The sequence below is a fragment of the Pantherophis guttatus genome, chromosome 9 (genome assembly GCF_059756535.1).
Source record: "Pantherophis guttatus breed Tessera chromosome 9, ASM5975653v1, whole genome shotgun sequence".
NCBI classification, from domain to species: Eukaryota; Metazoa; Chordata; class Lepidosauria; order Squamata; family Colubridae; genus Pantherophis; species Pantherophis guttatus.
The window spans coordinates 206,039-217,639 of NC_142071.1; the positions used below are offsets into that span (position 1 = coordinate 206,039).

General features: G+C 41.4%; 1 protein-coding gene across 1 annotated transcript in view; it reads right to left on the reverse strand.

Annotated features, from left to right (window-relative positions):
* SLC4A5 (solute carrier family 4 member 5) overlaps nt 1-10,662 on the reverse strand; it is a 66,245-nt gene extending 55,583 nt beyond the window's left edge. Inside the window, exons 1-2 of the mRNA XM_087875921.1 lie at nt 10,508-10,662; nt 9,212-9,403 (exon numbers count right to left, since the gene is read on the reverse strand). Of these exons, the coding sequence (XP_087732047.1) occupies nt 9,212-9,403; nt 10,508-10,580 (265 nt within the window). The 5' untranslated portion in view covers nt 10,581-10,662. The remainder of the gene's footprint in view (nt 1-9,211; nt 9,404-10,507) is intronic.
* Between the last annotated feature and the right edge of the window lie 939 nt (nt 10,663-11,601).

The following is an 11,601-nucleotide window of genomic DNA, read 5'->3' on the forward strand; positions in this document are numbered from 1 at the left end:
CCGAGGGGGAACTTTAACTACCCTGACATCAACTGGGAAACAAACTCTGCATCAAGTGGGAGATCAAACAGGTTCTTTACCAGCTTAGTTGATACCTTTGTCTCTCAAATGGTCAAGGAACTAGAGCATGGATCCTCAGACTATGGCCTGTGGGCCACATGTGACCTGCTGAAGCAATTAATCTGGCCCACGGAGCACCACGAGGTTGCCCTGCCCACATTGCCTTGCCCACCTTCAGCAGAACGCAGGACTTGCCTTCGGGAACCCTGTGGACTGGAACCAAAAGGTAAGCTCAACAATTTTGGCCTGCAGAATGCTTGTGGAGGTGGGGGGGGGGGTGAAAGGAGGCCAAAAAACCAGGCAAAAATGGCCCATTTTTGGCCAAAAAAACAAGCCATTTTTGCCTGGTTTTAGCCTGCAGAATTCTTGTGGAGGTGGAGGGGAATGAAAGGAGCCCAAAAAACAGCCAAAAATGGGACGGTTTTGGCCAAAAAACGAGCCGTTTTTGCTTGGCTTTAGCCTGCAGAATGCTTGTGGAGGTGCGGGGGGGTGGGTGGGTGAAAGGAATCCAAAAAACAGGCAAAAACGGCCCATTTTTCACCTTCCCCACCTCCAGAAGTTATAGAGAGAGAGATAGACAGAGAGGGAGAGAGAGACAGAAAGAGACAGAAAGAGAGAGAAAGAGAGAGGGAGGGAGGGAGAGAAGGAAAGAGAGAGAAAGAAAGAGAGAGAGAGAGAGAAAGACAGAGAAAGAAAAAGAGAAAGAGAAAGAGAGAGAAGGAGAGAGAAAGAAAGAGAGAGAAGGGGAGAGAGAGAGAAAGAGGGAGAGAAAGAGAGAGAAGGAGAGAGAGAGAAAGAGGGGGAAGGGGAGAGAAAGAGAAAGAGGGAGAGAAAGAGAGAGGGAGAGAGAGAGGGGGAGAGAAAGAGAGGGAGAGAAGGAGAGTGAGAGAACAAAAGAGGGACCAAGAGATATAGAGAGAGAGATTTCTCAAGCTCCTTGGGGCTGAGAAGAATTGCTGCAACACTGAGTTTCCTGAAGTGGACTACTAGACTCCTAAACAACTGAAAAAATGATCTAGTAAAAAGAAAAGAGCAACATGCAAACAAAAGCAAATAAAACACCCCCAGGAGCAAAACAAATTCAAGTTTAATTTGTGTGCATTGTTCAATGGACTGTTAAATTGGCCACGCCCACCTAGTCACATGACATAGCCACACCCACCTAGTCACATGACTACCCAGGCACCCATCCAGCCAATCCAGCCCTCCAACAGTCTGAAGGACCATGAATTGGCCCCCTGTTTAAAAAGTTTGAGGACCTTTGAACTAGAGGGTCAGTTATATTGGACTTAATTCTCACTAGCAGAGATAAAATGATAGATGGGGTTGAAGTTGTAGGGACCTTAGAAGAGAGTGCCCATATCATATTGGAAATTAATATAATCCAGACACAAGCAATAAAACAAAATCGAACTAGTGTCTTACATAATCAAGCAACAGATTTGCAAGCACCTAGAAACAAACAAAATTATAACCAAAAGCCAACATGAGTTTGTCAAAAACAGATCATGCCAAAGAAATCTTATTTTATTCTTTGACAAAGTATCTATACTAGCGGACCAGAAAAATGCTGTGGACATACTATACCTAGACTTCAGAAAAGCATTTGACAAAGTAGACAACATCCTACTTCTTAGTAAATTAGAAACATGTGAGATAGACAACATCACCACTAAATGGATTTGTAACTGGTTGATAAATTGCACTCAATGTGTAGTTCTTAATGGAACTACATCGACATGGAAGGAAGGAAGCAGTGGGGTGCCATAAGGTTGTGTTTTAGGCCCAGTACTGTTTAATATTTCATAAATGGTTTAGATGAGGGAAGAGAAGGAAAACTCATCAAATTTGCAGATGACACCAAACTAACAGAAATAGTCAATACCCCAGAAGATAGGTTCAAGATCCAGATGGATCTCAGTAGACTTGAACACTGGGCCCTATCTAACAAAATTAAATAAAATGTAGAAAAGAGTAAGGTTTTACACTTAAGCAAGAAAAACCAAATGTACAGGTACAGGCATAGGTGAAACATAGTACAGCAGTGGTAACTGAGAGAAGGACCTTGGAGTCCTAGTGAATAATCATTTAAATATGAGCCACCAATGTGCTACAGTTACCAAAAAAGCCAATACAATCCTAGGCTATATTAACAGGGATAGAATCAAGATTGTGAGAAGTGATATTATCACTTTATAAGCCTTGGTAAGACTACACTTGGAATATTGCATCCAGTTTTGGTTGCCACAATATAAAAAAGATGTTGAGACTCTGGAAAGATGCACAGAAAAGCAACAAAGATGATTGCGGGGCTGAAGGTTAAAACATACAAAGAACATTTGCAGGAATTGAATATGTCTAGTCTGGTGAAAAGAAGAACTAGGGTGACATGATAAACAGTGTTCCAATATCTCAGGGGTTGCCACAAAGAAGAGGGAGCCAAGCTATTCTCCAAAGCACCTGAGGGCAGAACAAGAAGCAATGGGTGGAAACTAATCAAGGAGAGAAGCAACTTAGAACGAAGGAGAAATTCCCTGACAGTGATAACAGTTAATCAGTGGGACGGCTTGCCTTCAGAAGTTGTGGGTGCTCCAATAATGGAGGCTTTTAAGAAGAGATTGAACAACCACCTATCTGGAATGGTATAGGTCTCCTCCTTGAGCAGGAGGCTAGACTAGAAGACCTGCAAGGTCCCTTCCAACTCCGTTATTCTGTTAGAGTTTAAAAGAGCTGATTTCAATAAACTTAGAGAGAGTTTGGGAGGGTTTCCATGGATGAAAATCTTAAAAGAGAAAACAATTCCAGAAGCTGTGGAATCTCTGAAAAATGTGATTATAAAAACCGAATCCAGCACAATACCACTGAAAAGGAAAAATAAGAAATCCAAGAAGGTTGTGCATGGTTGCACTACACTCTGATAAACTGAAAGACAAAAAGGATAGGTATTGAAAATACTCATAACTAGACTCACATAACTAATCAGAATACCAGCATATAGACCGAATCTGCAAAGATGAAGTCAGGAAAGCTAAGGCTCAGAATGAACTAAGACTTGCAACAAATGTCAATACTAATAATGTAAAATGTTCTTTCAACATGTTAAAAGCAAGAAAAAAGTCAAGGAAACAATCTCCCACTTCTAATGGGAGAAGATGGAAAGGAAGTAACAGGCAGCAGGGAGAAAGCAGAGCTGCTTAATTCACTCTTTGCATCTGTCTTCATGCAAAAGGAAAAAATAGCTCAATCTACCAAAAATAGAACCGTGAAAGGCAGGCTAGGAATACAAATTAAAATAGGCCAGAAAATGGTAAGAGAATACCTGCCCACCGTAGATGAGCTCAAATCACCAGGACCAGATAGATTACATTCCCGAGTTCTGAAGAAGCTGGTAGACATGATCTCGTAACCACTGAACCAATTTTTTCACAGATCATGGAGCACTGATGACAGTCTGGTTTTTAATGTGCTGTAGCAATTGCATCTAGATACTTCAAGTCAAATTAGAAAATTCAGAAAACAACTAAGGCAGAAATTGGTTTTTTACTTTGTATTCATTTATAACTATCAACTCTGGAAGACATGTTCTCAAGGCAGTACATCTTTTTTATTATTTTCTTTTTCTTTTTTTGTATTCCACTTATATTGTTTTAAATTTAAAAAGGCTGTTTTAAAGAACATTTGGGGATTACCTGAGTACATGAAATTTCTGCTTAAATTCAAATGCAGGAAATGCATTCCTGGTATTACAATATGATTCAATAGGAATTCCAACTTTTACCTTCTTTATTATGGAGTTCTAATAAATCTTGAAGATGTCTTTGTAGGCAAGATGCCAGCTTCTTCAGTATCCTTTTCCTACTTCTCAAAGTTTTCAGCTCAAAGGTGCTGGCTTCCTAGAAGGTTCCCTTCAAGAGTTCTGGGGAGGTTGCTAATTTGCTGTTAGTTGTGATAGGTCTACTGCCTCTCTTCAACCCCCCACTTTCAGAAACACCTTTCATTCTCAGAGTTTGTCCGTTTCCCCTCCAGTTCAGAAAAGGGAGGACAAGCCTGGCTGTGTCAGACTTCCTCTGGTTGCCACCTGTCTTATATGATCTGGAAGGTCACCTAAGTGTCCCTCTTGTATGTAAACAGTTGCATCACTTGCTAGAAGAGGCAAAATTGGTTGCCCTAGCCCTGGGCTTCCCTTCAGAACTTCCTAAACTTTCAACAAACCTCAGACATGCCTATATTGGAACTTCTTCAATGACTTTTTGTTTAAAACTGAAAATACATTGGAACGGTTTCTTACCTGGAAATGGTTGGAGCTTTTCCCCCATTTTTTTTCGGGCAAAAGAGCTGATCCCAGCACTACCCCCAGCTCTTCCTAGCTTCAAAGACTAACAGGAGCTGCAGCCACAAAAATAATCCCCACCTTCTGTTTACTTGAATAACCAGATTATGAGGGATATCAATCCTCTCCTTCACTCCCAGCCCTCATGACACAAAACCACCAAATCAATGTAGCTTCTGTGTTCAGAGGTAGGTCTGCTGGTGGTGCTCTGTGCAAAGGAGAGGCTGTGAAAACACGCCCATGTTGGAAGGGGCATATTATCCTTTCCTATCCAGAGACTGTAGGGCTACCAAGACCGCAAAGCAGCCAGGAACAACAGTCTGATGATCAGTGATTAAAGAACTGAACCAATTCAGTTCTTTGTTTTACATTTCATGAACGTTAATCAAGTTGAATCAAGCCCTCCCTCCCAACAGCACGGAATCACCACTAAACAACCACGATGTCAATATTGGTGGGTTTTTTTTTTCCCATTTTCCTTGAACAGTATGGTGACAGCAATCGTTTTACCTCAGGAAGATGAAACCAGGTTTTTAAAAGAGCCACTGAGTGGCTGGCGTCTACTTGGTTTCAATAAGAACGATGTAGGAAGGGAGGCAGGCTCGCTTCACATTAGAGAGAAACAGTCGTGCAGAGCTTTGCAAACAAGAGAGGGCAAAGACATGCTGTGCACCCACCCACCCATCCGGCAAGCTCGCTGATTCCTGCCCGTTGGCCTTTGGAAAGAAGACAGGAAAGACCAGGAAGACCAGGTGTCTTTCATCTCTTGAGGAAGGCAGGTAAGGTTTGACATTTCATCCTCACTAGGTAACGAATAGCGTCCACTTTGTGCAAGCTGACTGGCTCTAAGCAGGGCACATTGTACCTTCTAAAGGGTTGGCGGTTGCAAACCATGTCTGTGCATTTACATACGTGTACATTCGAATGCCAATGAACATGGGTTCACAACACCCCTTTCTCCAGAGCCTACACCACCACGGCCACCCTCCTGGCTCTTCTTCTCCTTTCTGCCTTTAAGGCAGCTGTCACCACTTTGCTGAGCAGCTCTTATAGTTCTCCTGCCCAAGCTGTGTTTTGGCTCTTGCAAGGGCTTGTGATGATTGCTACAAAAAGCAGTTTTTAACCAGCACTGAAGAGGGGATCTGAAAAACTGTGTGTGTTTCAAGAATAAGTGGAGTATGGGACATCTTCCTCGAAAGCTTTGCTTCTGATTGCTGGGGGAAGGACTTTCTCTCCTTTGGAAAAGGATGGGTTTAACTCTTACACAAAAGTGTTCCTTTCTGCAAAACAAGTGAGTACCATGTCCCTGTTCACGCCTATGTCACAAAAACAAAGGACCATGTTGCCAAAAGAAGCCCTCACTTTTTAAGATTGGGCATTCTAACTAGCAAGTTGCAGAAGGCAGGACAATGGCCCTCTGTGGACAGGAGGAGGACCCAGGGGGGTTCGCATAGTTCCTCCACTCCGCTTAAGGATTGTGTAAAATCTCAGCAGGATCCTTTCTGAGAACACCATAGAAAGTAAGCAACTATTCTGGTATGCAGCCTTTTAAGCTTTTATAAGTAGCTTATCAAGTAGGCTGAAGAGAACATTTCTGTTTTGGGCTACAGCGATTCCAAAAGCAGAACTAGCCATTCCCTGCCACATCCTAGGCTGAGATCCAACAATTAAAATGGCCACTTAAAACACCTCCTTTCTTTCTAAAATAGAAGTTGCTATCTCCACACAACCTTTGGATTCTGCCCGTGGAGGACAGCTTCATCTTTTAGGTATCTTTAGCTGAGTGACTGTTTCTACAATGCTCTAAAAGCTGTTCCCAGCTTTGAATATTGTAAGAGACAATCAGTAGAAGTCGATTTACCACTGATATATACTCCAGTCTTAATTATTAATTAATTAATTCTAAAAGTGGCTGGGAATGTAATAGGCTATCAAAAAGGTTTGCGTATTTGGTAGCAATGAGCTCTACCTGGAGCCACCCTTGAAGAGCGTTCGGAAGCTACAGCTGGTGCAGAGTGCGGCAGGGCAGGCAGTTCTTGGGGTCCCAAGAGTGGACCCTGTAACACCACTGCTCCACGAGCTGCCCTGGCTGCTGGTGTGGTTTAAGGTGTTGGCAATCACCTTTAAAGCCCTCCATGGCCTGGGTCCAAGCTACTTGAGTGACCGTTTCACCCCAGTGGGATTGGCCTGTCCCACATGTGCCAGCAAAGTAGGCAGGCTGCGAGCCCATTGGCCAGGGAGTTTTGACTGACAGGTCCAGGAGAAGAGCCTTCTCTGACCTTTGGAACATCTTGCCCTCTAGAGTGAGGTTGGCTCCAACCCTCCTGACCGCAAGAACTTGAAAACCTGGCTCTATCAGTTGGTCTGGGGGTCTAAAGGGGCCATCAGGCTGGAGGTAGTTGACAGATTAACAACAGATCCCCCCCTCCTCCTGTTGATTCTATTCCCTCCCTTCTCATCTTTTACTTATAGCTAATATTTTGTATATTTATAGTATTTTATATATTGTCCATAGGTTTTGTATAGTTTTATCTTTTTAACATTGTAAGCCACTCAGAATTACCCTGTGGTAAGATGGACGGCCAATAAATTAAATAAATAAGAGATAGATACCGATAGATGATAGATAGATAGATAGATAGATAGATAGATAGATAGATAGATAGATAGATAGAGATAGATGCTGTGAAGCTCAATAAAGTTCATGCTAGAATGAATGACATTTTAACATTTGAATTTCCATTTCAGTTTGCAACAGTCTTATTAAATATTATTATGCCATATATTCCTTCTAAAGTATACTGATTAAGACTTAGGTATGTTAATTATCATGAGAAAATTACAGTGTATTAGTAGTTCTCAACCTTTTCTTCACCACACAGACCCCCTCTAAATACCTGTTGTGGCCACGGAACTCCAAGACTTAACTCAAGAATTAAACCCTAACATTTCTTTAAGCCTTTGTGATGACATTGTGGCTGCCCAGGGTCTGTGGATCAGAGGCTGAGAACCATTCCAGTATATGATTCTTATTGAAAAGGTGATCAGATTCCCTCAATGGATTCTACCACTAAAATTGCTGGATCAACTAACAAAGAACTCCAAGGCATGCAAAGTACTTGGATCACCAGAAATGGCTTCTTCTGCCTCAAATTGCTTCCTCTTCAGTCTAGCTCAGGGGTCTGCAACCTTAAACACTCATTTGGACCCATTTCCCACAGAAAAGAAAACCCTGGGAGCTACAAAACCCTTCCCGTGCCTGACTATTTCTTGAGCAGCCACAAAACTAGCATATGTAGTTGAATTAAATGTTCTGTTTTCTTCTGAAACTTTACTTTTCTTGGATTTATCCATGGTTGGCCTACTGAGGATTGAAAAGCTCAATAAATTGTGTGCCAGCAGGTGTCGCACATTGGTGGTTGTGACGCATATTTTAAGTGTCAGGGAGCCACAGTAGAGGGGTAAAAGAGCCACATGCAGCTCCAGAGCCACAGGTTGCTGACCCCTGCTCTAGCTCTGTGATGAATTTATCCTAAATTGTCCCATCAGTTCCTGTTTCCAGCTGGAAGGATGAATTTTAATTAATAGTTCCTCATTATTATTTTTCTTTTCTCTGATTTATAGCAGAAAACAAGGGAAGAAACATAAGGGGCAATTGTTTACAGTAATTCAATTCAAGAAGAACAGGAAGCAATTCAAAAAAACCACAAAAAAGGGTGGCAGAGGGAAGCTCTGTGGAGGGGAACATGGCTTTTTAGGAACTTTTGGTTGGGGGGGGTGGGACAAGCCACAGGTTCTAGAGAGCTATACAGAACCATCATTGCAATTTAATTTTTAACTTGCTTTTTAAAAAGTACACTTCTCAGCTATACTAACACAAAAAATCAAGAAGTTAAAAAGTAATTATTTTGCATATAGTGACAGATTTGAATCTGATTAGATCTTTGCTATAGGTGGTGATGCAATTCAATCAATTTTTATAAATGTCCTAAATCGGCCACTTACTCCAGCTTGAAAACATATAGAAGTAGATTGTTACTTTGTTTAACAATTGTTTGAAGTTATGACAATGCTAAAAAAAAAAAAAAGATTTTGTGACCAGTTCTTGCACTTACGACCATCACGGCATCCTGCAGTTGTGTGATCTCATTTTGCACTTCACAACTGGCTTTTGATAAGCAAAAAAAGGAGAAGCTGCCGTAAAATCCCAAGTCAAGGCCACGTGATGTCTTACTTAACTATCTGCAGTGGCATGCTTTTAATGACCAATGGGAAGTGATGTTGTAAATCTGTTGTGGCTGTAAGTCTGTTGTGTTGTGTTTAGCATTGTTGTTGCAGGTCCCACTTGTGAGTAATAACTGTATGGGCATCTTTGTAAACTGTATATTACTGGTAAAAACCCATTTGACCAGTAGATGGCAACAAAGAGATACAGAAATATTTGGTTCATTGCTGCTATCCTGAGATTACCGAGATATGGCAGCCTCATGAGGAGGCAGCGGCCCTCACGATTCCTGCATCAGTAGAGAGCTGTTGGAGATTCTTCTAGGTGCACCCTAATTCACCTCTATTTTTATCTGGATTTTAAAACTCTTTTCTCATTAAATGTTTAAAAGCAGAGATCCTCTGTTTTCCTTCCATTTTGATATGTTATATTTCTGCATAATATATGCCTGGCAATCAACTACCTGCAGCCGGAGGAGTAATTCAGTCATGACTTAAATGAAATTTGCAGGTCCATGTTTAGGTGGTCAACCCTTCTAAACATGGTGGAATTCTTGCTCATTTTTAGTGCTCTATTTTCCTTCCTCCTCTACTCACTGGTCCTGCTGGCGGGGTCATTTCCACTCACATCACCTGTCCGCCTTCCTTCTTCTGTGTCCAATTGGATCTGCTGTTCGTAGGGCCTTTTGCGTTCACCATTTTTATCTTGGCTGAAGGAAGATCTCCTTTTGCGTCTTTTTTTCTGGTCGCTATGGGGCATTGGTAGCCCAATGTAAATGGAATGGTAATCTGCTAGAGGAGACAGCCAATCAGCACAAAGAGAGCGAATGAGAAGGCTCCCCATTCATGAAAATGTCACACAGCATATATAGTGTGTTAAAATCGTCTCCCAAGAATAGAATATTTATTGGCCAAGTGTGATTGGACAGACACTGAATTGGTCTCCAGTGCATAAGCTCTCAATGTACATACAAACAACCAAGTAATATAATCACAAGATATCAATAAGAGAAGTTGAGTTGACACAGGAAGAACATTCTTTGTTGTGCCTTTTTAATGATGGTTCTAATGTTAGGTGTCCACTTCAAGTCCTGGGAGATAATAGAACCCAGAAACACGAAGATCTCTACTGTTGATACTGTGTTGCCAAATATTATAAGAGATGATAGAATAGGGGGGGCTCCTCCTAAAATCTCATATCATCTCTACAGTTTTAAGTGTGTTCAGTTCCAGATGCACCACAGAGGAAGCCGTTCAACCTACCGTCTGTATGTACGCTCATCACTATTGAATGAGACTAATGACTGTTGTACCATTGCAAACTTCAGTACTTTTAACAGAGGGAGGGAGGTGTGTGAAAGCCACGTAAATGGGGCATGGCATAATGGAACAACTGCATCTCTCAGCTCTTTGAGTTTAAGGGAGTTGGTCTGTATATGCCGTTCTGATAGTCCCCATTTATGAAAGATGCTCTGCAGCTACATTCTTGGGCATGATCAGTGATTGTTACCCCTTCTTGGTTCCTGATGCTGCTTTCAGAGGCTTCTTGTGGAGAAATTAAGCATCGAGAGTAGTTACGTAACTGTCCCTTGAAAGGAGCAGGTGGGGACAAATGGGTGAAAGCTAGACTTTTTCTAGCTAAATATTTTTAAGTGTTCAGCAGAGTCCGCAAACATATCCTGGACAAGGAAGGGAAGAATTTTCCCAGCTACAGATGTGATTTACATGTAACTAAAACATCTAAATTGTATTTTACTCAGGGAAGTACATAAGGGAAATGAGAGACATATTCCATGCCCAAGGGATGTATGACATCAGAACTGGAAAAATCATTCTGCCACAATAGAAGAAGGGAGTCTGAATCAAGGAGACGCACGGGGGAAATGCCCTTACCCTCTTCATCATCGTATTGCATTCTGAAGGTGCTGAGGCATCTCTCACCCATGGCGTCATTCTCGTACATCATGGCCAACCAGTAAATGCTATCATAGATTTAAAGGTAAAGGATTATTTAAAAATAATGAAATTCTAATGCAGCTAGTGAGAAATTACTAATTCAGCATTTTAAAAGAAAAAAAGTTGAAATAAGGAGCAATGAAAAGATTAATGAGAAATAATTACTCAATACACCATTCCTTTTGGAAGAAGCAAGGTTCTGCAAAGTGAAGAAAATGAGGAATTAAGATGTAAATAAGAAAACAATGTAATTATACATGAGCTCAGTGTTGGCTCAATGGTTAGAATGCAGTACTGCAGGCTAACTCTGCTCATACTGCCAGGAGTTCAATTCCTTCGATCCGGAACGGCCCATGGTTGACTCAGCTTTCCATCCTTCCAAGATCAGGAAAACGAGGACCCAGATTGTTGGGGGCAAGAGAGGCTGACTTAGACAGTGCTATAAAGCATTGTGAAGCGGTATATAAGTCTAAGTGCTATTGCTAATGCTATATTGTAGGAAGCTACATCAGCAGGAGGAAATGAGTGTAGACAACTGGCTAGACTAATTTTAGCCATCTATCAAAACTCACTCAAGTTTACCTAAAGCATGATCAGCATTTGGGAGATGGAGCCCACATTAAATTCCCTATATGCCTCCTCCCAATTAGATGGGCTAAATTCATGTTTAAAAATAACCTGCTTATCAGCTGTTAAATGTGGGGAATCCTACTTCATTACCCACCTCCCTGTGTGCTATTTCTAATGGAATTAGTGTTTCTGTGGAAGAGTAATAAACCTGTTTCAAAAGTAGTAGCCTGACTCCATGGAGAAGTTGTGTGGTGTTTGATCCCTTTCACCAAAAGGATCTCTCTTGAAAAACGTCTCTGAGCCAGGCAGAGAGCTAGATTCTCCTACTGCTCAGACCAGAATAACTTTTTTCATTTTCATTTTTTTTTTCATTTTATTTGATTTATATACCGCCCTATTCCCGAAGAACTCAGGGCGGTGAACAGCCACAAGATAAAACACATAAATACAAAATTTAAAAG